The sequence below is a fragment of the Watersipora subatra genome, chromosome 5 (genome assembly GCF_963576615.1).
Source record: "Watersipora subatra chromosome 5, tzWatSuba1.1, whole genome shotgun sequence".
In the NCBI taxonomy this organism is placed as follows: domain Eukaryota; kingdom Metazoa; phylum Bryozoa; class Gymnolaemata; order Cheilostomatida; family Watersiporidae; genus Watersipora; species Watersipora subatra.
The window spans coordinates 34,120,953-34,139,347 of NC_088712.1; the positions used below are offsets into that span (position 1 = coordinate 34,120,953).

At 34.2% G+C, this 18,395-nt stretch overlaps 1 protein-coding gene across 4 annotated transcripts in view; it reads left to right on the forward strand.

Annotated features, from left to right (window-relative positions):
* Positions 1–13,074, forward strand: part of LOC137396212 (5'-3' exonuclease PLD3-like) — a 60,576-nt gene extending 47,502 nt beyond the window's left edge. For all 4 annotated transcript variants that reach the window (XM_068082389.1, XM_068082390.1, XM_068082392.1 and 1 more), the window contains exons 11-12: positions 5,749–5,848; positions 12,637–13,074. In XM_068082389.1, coding sequence (XP_067938490.1) covers positions 5,749–5,848; positions 12,637–12,815 — 279 coding nt within the window. In that variant the 3' untranslated portion in view covers positions 12,816–13,074. The remainder of the gene's footprint in view (positions 1–5,748; positions 5,849–12,636) is intronic.
* Positions 13,075–18,395: the final 5,321 nt, after the last annotated feature.

The window sequence follows — 18,395 nt, forward strand, 5'->3', positions numbered from 1 at the left end:
GGTTACATTATATTGTCTCTGACTGTATATAAACCTACTCACAGTTGGTTTGGTTAAATAATATAGGGGAGAGCGGGGTAGGTTGGACCCCTTTTTAGGTTTCTTGCTATTGCTGCTGTGTTTTTTATCACATTTTCATGGAATTTTGTGTGACACTACATTCACTTGTTGACACCACTGTGGTCCTTTGTTAAATTTCTGGGAATTTTTTTGAAAGAGTTATTCTTGCTCTTGCACAACAAATTCAAAAGTCCAACCTGCCCCGCATGCGGGGTAGGTTGGACCCCATAGTGGGGCAGGTTGGACTATCCATTATTAAGCTCAGGTTATGCGCAAAATAAGATGTGATATGAAAGTTTTATTTAACACAGCCAAGGTGAATAAGATAAAGTTGAATTATGGTAGAAGACAGAATTATTAAAACAGTGAAATAAAATGTTTTATACCATAAAGTTGGTACCAGAACCAGAAAAAGTCCCAGCAAAGAAGTGCTTTTAAAACAGAAATACATAAAATCTTGCTCAATCTTTGTATCCAATACAGAGAAATAAAATTTTACTCAAAATTGGTATCTAATAATCAAGTCATCTCAGATCGTCATAGAACTTGCTCAAATCTACGTTGAACATGATGCGTCTTATTGCTCTTAAAGTTCCCCTGTAGATACTGGGTCGCCCAAATTTAACACAATATCATCTTTAGGTATGCAGTCACGGTCCTCCTTATCTGGATACTGAAAGGCACATTGTCTACTGCTGCTGACCTTGTGTAGAAAGTTAACTTCAAATCTGTCATCCTCTTTAACATCTAATACAGACCCGGCATAAAATATTGTCTTCCTGCCAGCAGGATATTTTACTAGCACATAGCAGCCTTTGGTAATTTCCCCCAGATCTTCCTGTTGCTGTTCAGGATCGAACGGATCTTCTCCAGACTCCGAGTCCGTTAATGCTATTGGCAAGATATCATCGTCATCTGAGGATTCAGGAATGGGTGCCGTTTTTCTCCTCTTTGCAGGTTGTTTGGATACTTTTGCTGCAGCATGCTCTGCAATTCTGTTTTTTTCCGGTGTATCAGTTAGAATAGCAGATGCTACTTTCCTTCTTTTGGTGTTCTTTTTTTGGCGAATGCCAGCTTTAGGCAATGGCATAAGCTGCTCTGGAGTTATATGCGAGGTTGATACTCGCCTCTGCTCTATTGGTGTTTGTGCAGATGTTGATGGTATTGGTTCACCTACATGTATATTACTGGAAGAAGGTGAGGGATGAGTAGATGTAGAAGCCTGTGGCTCTACATGTGGCTCTGGATCAGACTGTGGCTCATTATCTGGTTGATGTCTAGCATCCGGTTGTGGCTCTGCATCCGGTTGTGGTTGATGTCTTTCAGGATCTGGTTGGTCGGTCACATCAGCAGGGAGAAACTCACTGTCATCGAATATGTCTGCATTGTAGGGATATATGCCTGTTGCGCGAAACCCAGCTATAATGTTAGCATTTGTGACACTCTTTGTAAAAGCTACACCTGATAGCTGTGCCATTTCATATATGGTTATAGCACGCCCAGGATTACTTCGCTGCCATTCATCCATAGTTGAGTTAAGGTAACGCTTCAGAGGACCATATACACTACGATCTAGGGGCTGAAGTCTGTGGGAAGTGTGAGGAGGGAGAGTTAATAAGATGATATGCTTCTCTTTGCATAATTCGATTGACTGAAGAGATATGTGTGAACTGTGATTGTCAAGAATTAGCAGAGTTGGTTCGCTGCTGCATGGCTTTGCATGACTAATGAAGAATGGTAAGTATTCATTTGTAAATATATCGCTGTTCATATACCCAGTTTTACAAGCCACTCCCTTTGCACTTGCAGGAGCCCCATTTAGAAAGTGTTGTTTCATATTCACCCTTGGGAAAATGTAGAACGGTGGTAGAGAATTACCGATAGCGTTTACAGCACAACACATTGTAACCAGTTCACCACGCTCCTGAGATGCAGTAGCTCCTACTTGCTTTTTTCCCATCACACTTATCACTTTTCCAGGGTTCTGAACCGTGGTCACACCAGTCTCGTCTAGATTGTAGATATTCTGTGGTAATATTTGGAATCTGAAACAAATAGTTCTTATTTGAAAACCAGAAACATCATAATTTAATTCACTAAATGTTAGGCTACTTATAATTTGTAGTAGAAGTCTACAAGATCTATAGCTGGCCTGCAGTATTATAATGTGAGTATTTAGTATTGATGAACTTGCCGCGGCTAAAAACTAATTATATGCTGTAGGCTCATAATAATTTGTTACATTTTGCTTACCTAGCAGTTACTTCTTTGAGCTTGTCGAAGAACAGGTTAACTGCTGGCCTATTAAATGCTGACTGTCTGGCTAACGAAGTGGCCTCTGGTGTTCTTATTGATAACTTGTGTCTCTTCATAAAAGCAGCAAGCCAATCTTTGCCAGCTGACTTATTTGTGTGCCAGCTCTCAGGTACTTTTACTTCGGTTCTGTTGTTGATAGCATATTCATATGCTAACTCACGACACTTAACAGGTGTTAAGCCATGGAATCGCGAGTCTAGGTCTTTAAGATGTGTAGCTAATGTTTGTTCCATGGCTTCGCTAAACACCATCTTCACTGTTTTACAACGGACATAGCCCTCACCAGCATTCTTTCGATGTCTTTTAAGCGTGGTAGCTGAAATTTTATAAGTATCTACTGTTTGGTCTAAAGTAGCCCCTTCACTCCAAAACTTGAGCGCAGCATCAATGTTCTCTTTGCTGGCCCCTCTCTCTGTCTTGCGTTTATAATTCCTAACCATGGTTGCCTACAATGGTATTAGTATGCATATATTAATTGTACTAATTGTCACTAAACTGAAGTAGGAGTCAAACAGGCAAAGATTATTATCATTTTCCATTATAACATTGTTGAAGGGGCAGGTTGGCCTACAGGCCAACTTGCCCCTTTCTCAAAAGGCCAACCTGCCCCTTCTGACCTTTGCTAGCAAGATTGTATTTTTTTTTAATTCAATATTGTTTAGCTGTAAAATTTTATCTGAATTTTGCTGAATACATGGTAAACATCCCTCAAACAGAGTTTGGGGGCAAAATAACAATTCAATCTAGAATAAATTGCTAAAAGTTTTTATTTCGTATAGTTACTTTTTAGGCAGAAAATATAGATTTGAAACTTATTTACTTACAATTGCACATGTCTTGTTCAGTCATTGACAGGAAGTGATGAATTGACCTTGACCTACATATAATGTGGAAAGATAACTCTGAAAATGCACATATTGCTCAAAATTTACAAAGTCCAACCTGCCCCAGGGGTCCAACCTACCCCGCTCTCCCCTAATCTCTGACTATATATAAACCTACTCGCAGTTAGTTTGGTTACATAATATCATCTCTGACTGTATATAAACCTACTTACAGTTAGTTTAGTTACATAATATCATCTCTGACTGTATATAAACCCACTCACAGTTAGTTTGGTTACATTATGTTATCTCTGACTGTATATGTTTACCTACTCACGGTTAGTTTAGTTACATAATATCATCTCTGACTGTATATAAACCCACTCACAGTTAGTTTGGTTACATTATATTATCTCTGACTGTATATAAACCTACTCACAGTTGGTTTGGTTACATAATATCATCTCTGACTGTATATAAACCCACTCACAGTTAGTTTGGTTACATTATATTATCTCTGACTGTATATGTTTACCTACTCACAGTTAGTTTGGCTACATAATATCATTTCTGACTGTATATAAACCCACTCACAGTTAGTTTGGTTACATTATATTATCTCTGACTGTATATAAACCTACTCACAGTTAGTTTGGTTACATAATATCATCTCTGACTGTATATAAACCTACTCACAGTTAGTTTAGTTACATAATATCATCTCTGACTGTATATAAACCTACTTACAGTTAGTTTGGTTACATAATATCATCTCTGACTGTATATAAACCTACTCACAGTTGGTTTGGTTACATAATATCATCTCTGACTGTATATAAACCCACTCACAGTTAGTTTGGTTACATAATATCATCTCTGTCTGTATATAAACCTACTTACAGTTAGTTTGGTTACATTATATTATCTCTGACTGTATATAAACCTACTCACAGTTGGTTTGGTTACATAATATCATCTCTGACTGTATATAAACCTACTTACAGTTAGTTTGGTTACATAATATCATCTCTGACTGTATATAAACCTACTTACAGTTAGTTTGGTTACATTATATTATCTCTGAATGTATATAAACCTACTCACAGTTGGTTTGGTTACATAATATCATCTCTGACTATATAAACCTGCTCACAGTTAGTTTGATTACATAATATCATCTCTGACTGTATATAAACCTGCTCACAGTTAGTTTAGTTACATAATATCATATCTGACTGTATATAAACCTGCTCACAGTTAGTTTAGTTACATAATATCATCTCTGACTGTATATAAACCTACTTACAGTTAGTTTGGTTACATAATATCATCTCTGACTGTATATAAACCCACTCGCAGTTAGTTTGGTTACATAATATCATCTCTGACTGTATATAAACCCACTCGCAGTTAGTTTGGTTACATAATATCATCTCTGACTGTATATAAACCTACTTACAGTTAGTTTGGTTACATTATATTATCTCTGAATGTATATAAACCTACTCACAGTTGGTTTGGTTACATAATATCATCTCTGACTGTATATAAACCTACTCACAGTTAGTTTAGTTACATAATATCATCTCTGACTGTATATAAACCTACTTACAGTTAGTTTGGTTACATAATATCATCTTGACTGGATATAAACCTACTTACAGTTAGTTTGGTTACATAATATCATCTTGACTGGATATAAACCTACTCACAGTTAGTTTGGTTGCATAATATCATCTCTGACTGTATATAAACCTACTCACAGTTAGTTTGGTTACATTATATTATCTCTGACTGTATATAAACCTACTCACAGTTGGTTTGGTTACATAATATCATCTCTGACTATATATAAACCTACTCGCAGTTAGTTTGGTTACATAATATCATCTCTGACTGTATATGTTTACTTACTCACAGTTAGTTTGGCTACATAACATCATCTTGACTGGATATAAACCTACTCACAGTTAGTTTGGTTGCATAATATCATCTCTGACTGTATATAAATCTACTCACAGTTAGTTCGGTTACATAATATCATTTCTGACTGTATATAAACCTACTCACAGTTTATTTCGTTACATAATATCATCTCTGACTGTATATAAACCTGCTCGCAGTTAGTTTGGTTACATAATATCATCTCTGACTGTATATAAACCTACTCACACTTAGTTTAGTTACATAATATCACCTCTGACTGTATATAAACCTACTCGCAGTTAGTTTAGTTGCATAACATCATCTCTGACTATATATAAACCTACTCACAGATAGTTCGGTTACATAATATCATCTTTGACTGTATATAAACCTACTCACAGTTAGTTTGGTTACATAATATCATCTCTGACTATATATAAACCTACTCACAGATAGTTTGGTTACATAATGGTTACATAAATGATGAAACATCTCTTAAAAATCTTAGAAACATGAAAACACAGTGGTAAAGAGTTGTCTTTCCTTGTTCAAATTTTTTCACAAAAGTCTTGACTGTTTATTCTGTGAATTTTTGAACTTTTCAACCCTTTTTATGCTGCAGAAAGTATTCGTTGTACCGACTTTTCAAAATGAGACTGGAGTCCCTTTTGCCAGAGTAAACCATAACAAGTATATGGTGACAGATCGTGTTGCGTATATAGGTCAGTATATTATATGATGCTGGGTCAATTTCATTGGCTAAACTAGCAATTAGGAGTTGTCAAACCTTGACAAATGAAAAGTACACTTGTTTTTATTAGTTGATACTGGTATGCTAGAGCGGAGAATTTTATAGGAATACAATTGTGTTTCATTTCATCAGTTCAATAACCTGAATACTCTAGTGATAATATGTAGCTGCTATACTACAGTGGACCCTCGCCATGATACAGTAAACCCTCGCCGTACAGCATTAATTCATTCCAGCATTTACATCGTAAGATGAAATTGTATAATGGGGTATGGAAACCTATAGTAATTATCTAATACAGACGCCCCTAACAAAAACATCAAAATTTAATATACATATTGTACATATTAAAAATTAGTAACAAAATAGTATGTTAACCTTAGTAACTATAGTTACCCATCGTAACTTTTTAAGTATTAAGTAGTTACGGTCTGCAATAAAATGTAACATTACAATTTACTACATGCAGTATGTACCGTAGATTGTGCTTACCTTTGAGACAGGCGTATAACATAAGCGTTGATTTAACTTGAAGGAGTTTAGCTTTCTAAACAAATACCTAAGGCTAAGTTTTAATATGTATTTTACTAAACTAAACTTTAATTTTGTCATCGTCTAAACTTTTAACACTTATCTGTTTCCGGTTTCGTTTTCGCTATAACTTACAGTTGGTTATAGTAACTGTAACAACTAGCAATAACTGCACTTATAACAAATAAGGCTGAACTGAGAAAGAGAGTGTTTCATATCACTTTCAGGTGTTGGAGGGATTTCGGCAAATAGCTTCCGCATCCGGCATCTTCGATATCCGGATGTGATCAGCACACCGACTGCTAAATTTTAATTTCGAGAAAAACTTGTGACAATGTCGCATGACGAAAGAAATGTCATGTGGCGTGGACAGAAAAACATCGTGTGTGGCGTTGTAAGGGGAAAAAACTGTATAACAGGGGTATCATAACCAGGGTTGCATTGAACTCCACGGGTTACGATGTCTCTGTTATACGAACCAGGGTTGCATTGAACAGTGCACCCACGGGTTACGATATAATAATTCCTTAATACGATTTTTTCCAGTAGACAAAATACAAACAATTAGATTTATTTTGCTGTATTTAAAACTTTTCATGAACAAATCAAAAATATGTACTGTATTTTCCAAACTATTAGCCGCTTCCTTAGCTAAGCCACTACTGCTCTGTTTTAAAAAAATGATAATAAAACAATGCATAGGCCACACCTCTTGTATCGGCCGCAGAACTCATAACAGTGCTTTTTAACATGGCAGCAACTTTGCCTGTTAAAACGGAACAGAAGCAATAGAAATGACCAGTATTTACTTAACTTCATTTCTGTGTAACGTCCGTGTTCTATTTACTAAATGAATAAAAAATCAACGGCCGCTTCTTTGCGTAACCTTTCCTCAGCTTTGATTCTAATTCCAGTTAGTGCGCCCCCTAGCGATGAAAGAAAAAAACACCTCAAGTTACCTGGGTTACTTAAGTTACCCAGCAAACTTGAGTAACTTAAGCTAGTAACTTAAGCTTGTTTACATATTTACTATAATAAGAGCTGTGAAGTCAGCTTGTAATCGTTACATGTGACGTTACGTGCCCTGATCTCTCTCACAATCATGATCTTAAAGCATGCTAGTGGTAACCAATAGCATCTTCATAAGCACTATGAATATGACCACAATTTTTTTTGTGACAACATAGCCGATCGGCCTAGGGACGACTGCCGGCAGACCTGGAAATTCTGAGTTCAAATCCAGTGCGAAGTGGGTTTTTCGTTCTTAAAACTTCATCGCTATAACTGAATGCTTGAATGACAGTCCAGTAAACAAACGACAAACACTGAGATTTATATATGCACATATGTGATTTATATATGTACATATGTGATTTATATATGTACACATGTGATTTATATATGTACATATGTGATTTATATATGTACATATGTGATTTATATACATACATGTGTGATTTATATATGTACATATGTGATTTATATATGTACATATGTGATTTATATATGTACATATGTGATTTATATATGTACATATGTGATTTATATATGTACATATGTGATTTATATATGTACATATGTGATTTATATATGTGCATGTGTGATTTATATATGTACATATGAGATTTATATATGTACATACCCTAGGACACTTATATTTCGCTAGTATTTAGTTTCGTGAGTAGCACACAGAGTAAAATTTCGCTGCAACTTAATTTCGTGGCTCTGATGAGTGCGAAAATATAGTGATGTGAAAATAAATGCAGCGGAAAAACAGATTACATTCCTCAGGTCCTGTTCGCTAATAAGAAAAAAATTCAATTTGGGACTAGTTCGTATTTGTAAACTACAAGTTGAAATGTGTGGGTGAGATCGACAATTCAATTTGATCACTTGCTGCCATTTGTTGCTTAGACTATCAATGACGTCTAGGTCCCTCCCGCCGTGACTTTCACACTCGAATCCCAAGCAGAAGAAAATAAATAGGTAACAACCAACTTCACAACCAAAACTGTATAACCTTTACGCTGCCATAAACGCATTTATGCGTTTTCTAGGGGTCACTGCCATTAACGCATTTTTGGACTTTCTCGGCAATTGCGTGGTAACCTGATTTTATTATTTGTTGACCACATAACCCACGGTCTTTAAGAGTTTTATGAAATTGACTGTGTTGTCCGAAGATTTCTCTATAAAATCAGCCTAAAACAACAAAGCAATTTTAAACTTTTGTTTGAGAATTTCTAATCTAAAAACGAACATTGTTCTGTGAGTTCATTAACTACCCCGCGCGGGTCATAAAACAGGTAATTAGTTGTTGATGACATAATAGCCAATTTAGATTTTTGTGATTATACAGATAATTAAAGTAGAACTTGAAAAAATAGTGTATACATATCATGAAGCAATATCGACAATTTCGGTAAAATGGCTGGCACTAGGCCGGTTGCGAATTTGTACATGATGATTTGGCAGTGAAAGAGATAATGTGGTTGGACCTGATGAGGGTTGATATTGTTTTTGGTTGGTAATAAAATTCATTACTACAATAATTATTCTTCAATTTTATGACTTCACCTACCAGACTTTCATCCTCATCAGTTACAAATTCGGTGACCAAACTGATATAATCTTAATTTGCTTTGCCATGCTGCTCAGTCAGTGTATTAGCTATAATGAGTTTACCAGAAATTTCCCCTTGATCCAACCACAGACGAAAATTGCCTGCATTTCTAATATGACGATTTTATTGTGGATATCAATGAACAAAGCTATTTAACTTCGCGTTTTCGCTCGTTCGTTATGTTAGTTTAGTTTCGCGCATTAAATTTTCGCGAGAGGATGACACCGCGAAAACGCGAAGGTTAGATGCCGCAAATTCATAAGTGTCCTAGGGTATGAGATTTATATATGTACACATGTGATTTATATATGTACATATGTGATTTATATATGTACATATGTGATTTATATATGTACATATGAGATTTGTATATGTACACACGTGATTTATATGTGTACATATGTGATTTATATATACACACACATGATTTATATACGTATATATGTGATTTATATATATGTACAAATGTGATTTATGTATATACACATGTGACTTACATGTGTACATATGTGATTTATATATGTACATATGTGATTTATATATGTACAGATGAGATTTATATATGTACACATGTGATTTATATATGTACATGTGTGATTTATATATGTACATATGTGATTTATATATGTGCATGTGTGATTTATATATGTACATATGAGATTTATATATGTACACATGTGATTTATATATGTACATGTGTGATTTATATATGTACATATGTGACTTTCGTTCAACATGTGATGCAAAGAATGCTGGCACTAATTGTTTGAGTTCAGATTTTATAGATGTGAACTGTTAAAAAATCATGATTTGACTGTATACCTATTATAGATACTTGCATATATATTATAGATACTCACTGGTATATGTATTATAGATACTCACTTGTATATGTATTTTAGATACTCACTTGTATATGTATTATAGATACTCACTTGTATATGTATTATATATATTCACTTGTATATGTATTATATATATTCACTTGTATATGTATTATAGATATTCATGTGTATATGTATTATAGATACTCACTTGTATATGTATTATAGGTACTCACTTGTATATGTTTTATAGATACTCACTTGTATATGGATTATAGATACTCACTTGTATATGTATTATAGATACTCACTTGTATATGTATTATATATATTCACTTGTATATGTATTATATATATTCACTTGTATATGTATTATAGATATTCATGTGTAAATGTATTATAGATACTCACTTGTATATGTATTATAGGTACTCACTTGTATATGTATTATAGGTACTCACTTGTATATGTATTATAGATAATCACTTGCATATGTTTTATAGATACTCACTTGTATATGGATTATAGATACTCACTTGTATATGTATTATAAATAATCACTTGTATATGTATTATAGGTACTCACTTGTATATGTACTATAGATACTCACTTGTATATGTATTATATATACTCACTTGTATATGGATTATAGATACTCACTTGTATATGTATTATAGGTACTCACTTGTATATGTATTATAGATACTCACTTGTACATGTATTATAGGTACTCACTTGTATATGTATTATAGATACTCACTTGTATATGTATTATAGATACTCACTTGTATATGTACTATAGATACTCACTTGTATATGTATTATAGGTACTCACTTGTATATGTATTATAGATAATCACTTGTATATGTATTATAGATACTCACTTGTATATGTATTATAGATACTCACTTGTATATGGATTATATATACTCACTTGTATATGTATTATAGATACTCACTTGTATATGTATTATAGATTCTCACTTTTATATGTGTTATAGATACTCACTTGTACATGTATTATAGGTACTCACTTGTATATGTATTATAGATACTCACTTGTATATGTATTATAGATACTCACTTGTATATGTACTATAGATACTCACTTGTATATGGATTATATATACTCACTTGTATATGTATTATAGATACTCACTTGTATATGTATTATAGATTCTCACTTTTATATGTATTATAGATACTCACTTGTACATGTATTATAGGTACTCACTTGTATATGTATTATAGATACTCACTTGTATATGTATTATAGATACTCACTTGTATATGTACTATAGATACTCACTTGTATATGTATTATAGGTACTCACTTGTATATGTATTATAGATAATCACTTGTATATGTATTATAGATACTCACTTGTATATGTATTATAGATACTCACTTGTATATGGATTATATATACTCACTTGTATATGTATTATAGATACTCACTTGTATATGTATTATAGATTCTCACTTTTATATGTGTTATAGATACTCACTTGTATCTGGATTATAGATACTCACTTCTATATGGATTTTAGATACTCACTTGTATATGTATTATAGATACTCACTTCTATATGTATTATAGGTAGTCACTGGTATATGTATTATATATATTCACCTGTATATGTATTATAGATATTCATGTGTATATGTATTATAGATATTCATGTGTATATGTATTATAGATACCCAATTGTATATGTGTTATAGGTACTCACTTGTATATGTATTATAGATACTCACTTGTATATGGATTATGAATACTCACTTGTAGATGTATTATAGATACTCACTTGTATATGTATTATAGATACTCACTTGTAAATGTATTATAGATACTCACTTGTGTATATGGATTATAGATACTCACTTGTATATGTGTTATAAATACTCACTTGTATATGGATTATAGATACTCACTTGCATATGTATTATAGATACTCACTTATATATGTATTATAGATACTCACTTGTTATATGTATTATAGATACTCACTTGTATATGTATTATAGATACTCACTTGTATATGTATTATAGATACTCACTTGTATATGTATTACAGATACTCACTTGTATATGTATTATAGATACTCACTTGTATATGTGTTATAGATACTCACTTGTATATGTGTTATAGATACTCACTTGTATATGTGTTATAGATACTCACTTGTATATAGATTATAGATACTCGTTTGCATATGTATTATAGATACTCGCTTGTATATGTATTATAGATAATCACTTGTATATGTATTATAGATACTCACTTGTATATGTATTATAGATACTCACTTGTATATGTGTTATTGATAATCACTTGTATATGTATTATAGATAATCACTTGTATATGTATTATAGATAATCACTTGTATATGTATTATAGATACTCACTTGTATATGTATTATAGATACTCACTTGTATATGTGTTATTGATACTCACTTGTATATGTATTATAGATACCCGCCTGTATATGCAGTTAAAGCAAAAGTAATATTTATACATGATAAACAAAGGCTATAAAATAGATAAACACCAATTTAAATAATTATAACAATGATAATATTATTACATAAATTGAGCTGAGCTGCATGATGTTTGGCCCTATCTTATTTGCATTTTTTTTGGCTAGTAAAACATGAGGTTTGTTGTACATGATGCTTTTTGTACGTGGTAATAGATCAGCATGCTGTTTTCCTTTGCAATGTCTGAGAAGAAGGGGTTTACCTCTATTTTAAAAATAATGTTTCGTTTTATAGGAACATCAAATTGGTCAGGTGATTACTTCATTACAACCGCTGGGGTTGGTATGATCTTCAACCAGTCAAATGCAGATATGTCGGCTATCACAATACGCAAACAGTTAGCTGATGTGTTTGATAGAGACTGGCAATCTCAGTACAGTTATGATATAAATAAGGAGTTGCCTTTCCTATGAGCTCAATCTCAGCCATTCAGCTCTCATAGTTTACTGAAATGATCGTGTCAATATTTTTACTTTACAGAATTCACATTCATTATTGTAGTAAGTTTTCATGTTTAGATCTTGAATTCTTTCCCTTTTTCTTCTGAATATATTTTAGGCTGTGTCCCTAGTGGCTTTGCCATCTTTAACATTTGGGCTATACCCAATACAAATCTATCATATTTTACAGGATGATATTTTGAGTACACAGGCTAGAGACAGCAACAAAGTATTTTTTTAATAGAATAATAGGACCTTTTTGTTCCAATACTAGTAAATGAAATATATGTATTGGTCCTGTGATGGATTCAAATATATGTTAACACAAATGTGCCATTGTAACAAGTTATTATAGCTCCAACCTAGGAAGATATGGCTGATCACGCCGAAGCAAGTGTATGCATGTATACACGTGCCGAAGTAGTACAGATTAGCCATATGAAATTAAGTTGGTTAATATACATGCGCCACAGCTAAACCAAATTATCTGATTTGAAAAATGAAAAACAGAAAATTTTTCTGAACATTTCTCAACTGCTTGTTAGCCTGGCAAATAGAGATTGAGTCAAATTCTGCTCTGGGGCCACCAAATTTCTTCCTTGTGGTAAAATCTCATCTCGTATACCAACAACTTTAGGCTTCTTGTACTTTAGTGGAGGCCTTACTGGCCATTACTGCCTCAAACTAATCACACGGTTGAGGGTTTTTCCATATATTTGTCTGACGAGTTTACAGCGAAGGAGCTGGTCATTGAGACGAGTGTAAATACTGCAATGAAGATGATAGTGATCAGTGATCTAATTTGGGTTGACTTCTACTAGTAAGGGTTATGTGAGTCTAGTAGACACAAGGTATTCTAACAACCGTTGTCACAAAAGACTGTTAGTGACTGTTATGTGACGAGTTCGGAAAGGACTCCTAGGGTCACAAGTGCCCTGACAAGTGGTATAGCCTACGGTAGCCTGTCTTGACAAGCTGTTGTTTTTGCGTAGTAATCCCCCAACAACCCCCCCCCCCCCCCCCCCCGTCGAGCGGCGAGCAACAACAGCTTGTCACAAGACGTACTGCACCTGAAGCATCAGCTGCACTTATAGGGAGTTGTTCTCTTCCGTCTACGCGGCTTGGCCGCGATGTTATGTCGGTCGCTCCATTGGTAATCATAACGGATTTTACGCAAAAATTTATGTAGAAAAAAAACAAGATTACAACGTTTAACCAAAGACCAGTTTTTTTGTGCTAAACTTTAGTAGAATTTAAGAATAAAATAAACTTAAAATAAAATCCATTAGAACAAATAAAACTGACTGATACAAAAATAGAAATAAAACTGACTGAGCGCACAAATAACGACATTTTTAGTCGCTGTTGTTACCTAAGTTCTCAAGTTCCACTAAAGTTTACCGCAGAGACTGGTCGCTGGTTAAACGTTATAATCTTATTTTTTCTACATAAATTTTTGCACAAAATTCGTTATGATTACCAATGGAGCGACTGACATAACATCGCAACCAAGCCGCATAGACGGAAGAAAATAACTCCTTATAAGTGCAGCTGATGCATCAGGTGCAGTACGTCTTGTGACAAGCTGTTGTTGCTCGGAGGGGGGGGGGACAACTACGCAAAAACAACAGCTTGTCAAAACAGGCTAAGCCTACGGCTAAACTAGTCAAGAGAAAGATATAGCATTGTGGAGGATTGCTGATTTATTCTTCTATCTGATGTTTATAGCAAAGCCTTGAAATATTAAAAACTTCTATTAACAATCTGTTGCAGTATTTGTAGTAAGTCAATAATAGTCAATAGTAAGTCAAATAATCTAGAATATTCTAAGCTTTTGACATTCACTAGTAGGTGATTGAGCGATACAACCAAATCACAAACAAAGCCGCAAGCTCTCAAGCAGTAATAACACGTGTTATAACAATGATTATTACACGCAGAATGAAAACTAACTTCGAAATTTGTGACAGCAATTTAAGGAGAATTACAGTTCGGGTTTCCCTTAGTTGGATGAAGTATACCTTAGCATTGATAGTGGTAAGGGCATTCATGTCAAGCATGATTAAAATCTAGTCTGAGATCTTTATAAATACTAGTAAACTGGCAGTCTCGTGCATCATGAGGGATCATCAGGTGGGCTGATAAAATACAGAATATAACTATGTATTTGTACAATTATTAAGATATGTTGCAAGGCTGTTGATTAATGACGGTTTACTAAGCTGGAGGTTGTGAGTTCGAATCCCCTGCAAGGTAATCTTCTAATCCAACATCTAACCCTGCCTTCATATAAACAAGTCTCGTCTTATAGTGAAGATTTTTGAGTTCACAGTCTTCCCTAAACATATGCTTGCCTTGTAATAAACATGTTTGGAGTATGCTTTGATTTTATTTATTTCCTTATTATCAATAGAGTTACGGCCATGCTATTGTGTGTAGTGGATAAATCCAAATTTATAGGTGCATTTAAGATTAGATATGGCATTTATGAAGCACACCATTCTATGATCCAGATTTTGTCGATATGTTGTCATGCCCACCTCTCAAGGGTATACATGTGCTTAGGAAATGGAAAGCACCCTATCAGAAGATAAAATTTTTAACATATGAGTAACATTATTGAGGAATCCCAAGCTCAGCCCTTGCCAGTTACTGAGCTGACCAACCAGCTGCAAGACTCTGAATACTCTACAAAAATTGCTGGATCCAATCTAGTGAAGCACTCTGGGATATTTATTACTAGGGATCCTTGTACTCTGTCTGAAAAATATCTAGAACAACAACAGTTATACGCTAAGAAAACAAAAAGGAGACAGCTTACTTGCCAAAATGTCTGATGCAGTTGCCTGGTTTTGTTACCTGTTCATGCTTGTCATTGGCTTTATAAAGTAATGATAACAGAATAGCAACAGTTGTGACAGCTGTTAGCTAAGGTTACTGTATAGCAACAGTTGTGACAGCTTTTAGCTAAGGTTACTGTATAGCAGCAGATGTGGCAGCTGTCAGCTAAGGTTACTGTATAGCAACAGTTGTGACAGATGTTAGCTAAGGTTACTGTATAGCAACAGTTGTGACAGATGTTAGCTAAGGTTACTGTATAGCAACAGTTGTGACAGATGTTAGCTAAGGTTACTGTATAGCAACAGTTGTGACAGATGTTTGCTAAGGTTACTGCATAGCAGCAGTTGTGACATCTGGTAGCTAAGGTTACTGTATAGCAACAGTTGTGACAGATGTTAGCTAAGGTTACTGTATTGCAGCAGTTGTGACAGATGTTAGCTAAGGTTACTGTATAGCAACAGTTGTGACAGATGTTAGCTAAGGTTACTGTATAGCAACAGTTGTGACAGATGTTAGCTAAGGTTACTGTATAGCAACAGTTGTGACAGATGTTTGCTAAGGTTACTGTATAGCAGCAGTTGTGACATCTGGTAGCTAAGGTTACTGTATAGCAACAGTTGTGACAGATGTTAGCTAAGGTTACTGTATAGCAACACTTGTGACAGTTGTTAGCTAAAGTTACTGTATAGCAACAGTTGTGACAGCTGTTAGCTAAGGTTACTGTATAGCAACAGTTGTGACAGCTGTTAGCTAAGGTTACTGTATAGCAGCAGTTGTGACATCTGGTAGCTAAGGTTACTGTATAGCCACAGTTGTGACAGATGTTAGCTAAGGTTACTGTATAACAGTAGTTGTGACAGCTGTTAGCTAAGGTTACTATATAGCAACAGTTGTGACAGCTGTTAGCTAAGGTTACTGTATAGCAGCAGTTGTGACAGATTTTAGTTAAGGTTACTGTATAGCAACAGTTGTGACAGATGTTAGCTAAGATTACTGTATAGCAGCAGTTGTGACAGATGTTAACTAAGGTTACTGTATAGCAACAGTTGTGACAGATGTTAGCTAAGGTTACTGTATAGCAACAGTTGTGACAGATGTTAGCTAAGGTTACTGTATAGCAGCAGTTGTGACAGATGTTAGCTAAGGTTACTGTATAGCAACAGCTGTGACAGATGTTAGCTAAGGTTACTGTACAGCAGCAGTTGTGACAGTTGTTAGCTAAGGTTACTGTATAGCAACAGTTGTGACAAATGTTAGCTAAGGTTACTGTATAGCAACAGTTGTGACAGATGTTAGCTAAGGTTACTGTATAGCAACAGTTGTGACAGATGTTAGCTAAGGTTACTGTATAGCAGCAGTTGTGACATCTGGAAGCTAAGGTTACTGTATAGCAACAGTTGTGACAGATGTTAGCTAAGGTTACTGTATAGCAACACTTGTGACAGTTGTTAGCTAAAGTTACTGTATAGCAACAGTTGTGACAGATGTTAGCTAAGGTTACTGTATAGCAACAGTTGTGACAGATGTTAGCTAAGGTTACTGTATAGCAGCAGTTGTGACATCTGGAAGCTAAGGTTACTGTATAGCAACAGTTGTGACAGATGTTAGCTAAGGTTACTGTATAGCAACACTTGTGTCAGTTGTTAGCTAAAGTTACTGTATAGCAACAGTGTTGACAGCTGTTAGCTAAGGTTACTGTATAGCGTAGTTCATACAAATCGGAGTACTTGAGGAACACAAAAGAATATAATGAAACAACTCTAAAAGCTTAGGGTAGACTGTAAAGTGCTAGATTGTATCTGGTTCTATACATGTAGCTACTAATTGCGATTACTTATCCAGTGGGCCTTTGCAATACGATTTAATTCCTGCCTGTGTTTGCATCGTGAAGCGAAAATTTTGTACAGAGGAGGATAAAACCTGATAGAAGATATCTAATACAAACACCACCTGATAAAATCATTAAAATTTTATGTACGTACATATTAAAAATTAGAAACAAAATAATATGTTACCATTAGTAACTAAAGTTACCTACAGTTACTTTAGTGTATTTAGTGGTTATGATCCGCAATAAAATGTCATGTTACAATGTACTATGTGTAGTACATACCATAGGGAGTTCTTACCTTCGAGGCAGACAGATAACATAATAGTTGAATTTACCTTAAATGAACTTAGCTAACTAAACAAGTATTAGTATTTTCAACCATTTTACTGAACTTCAGCATTTTCATCGGCTAAACTTTTATAACCTATCGGTTTCCAGTTTTATTTTTTCAATAACTAATAAGGAATAACGCCAAACTGAGAGAGATCGGGCATTGTATTTGTTTCATATTGCATATTGGCATATTTGTTATTCCAACATAATCAGCACACTGACTGCCAATTTTCAAATTCGAGAAAATTGTTTGTTATGTATGATGAAAAATATTTCATATGGTGAAGGGGAAAAATCATCCTTTTCTACCTCGTAGTGCGAATAATTGTATAACAGGGTTATCGCAACCCAAAGGCGTAGTGTAAGTTTATACATAACTATCAATAATAATCTATATATATATATATACATATATATATATATATGTAATACATATCTCAACACATAATGAGATTTATATATATATGTATATATATATATATATATATATATATATATATATATATACATATATATATATATATATATGTAGAAGAGGACATGCACTT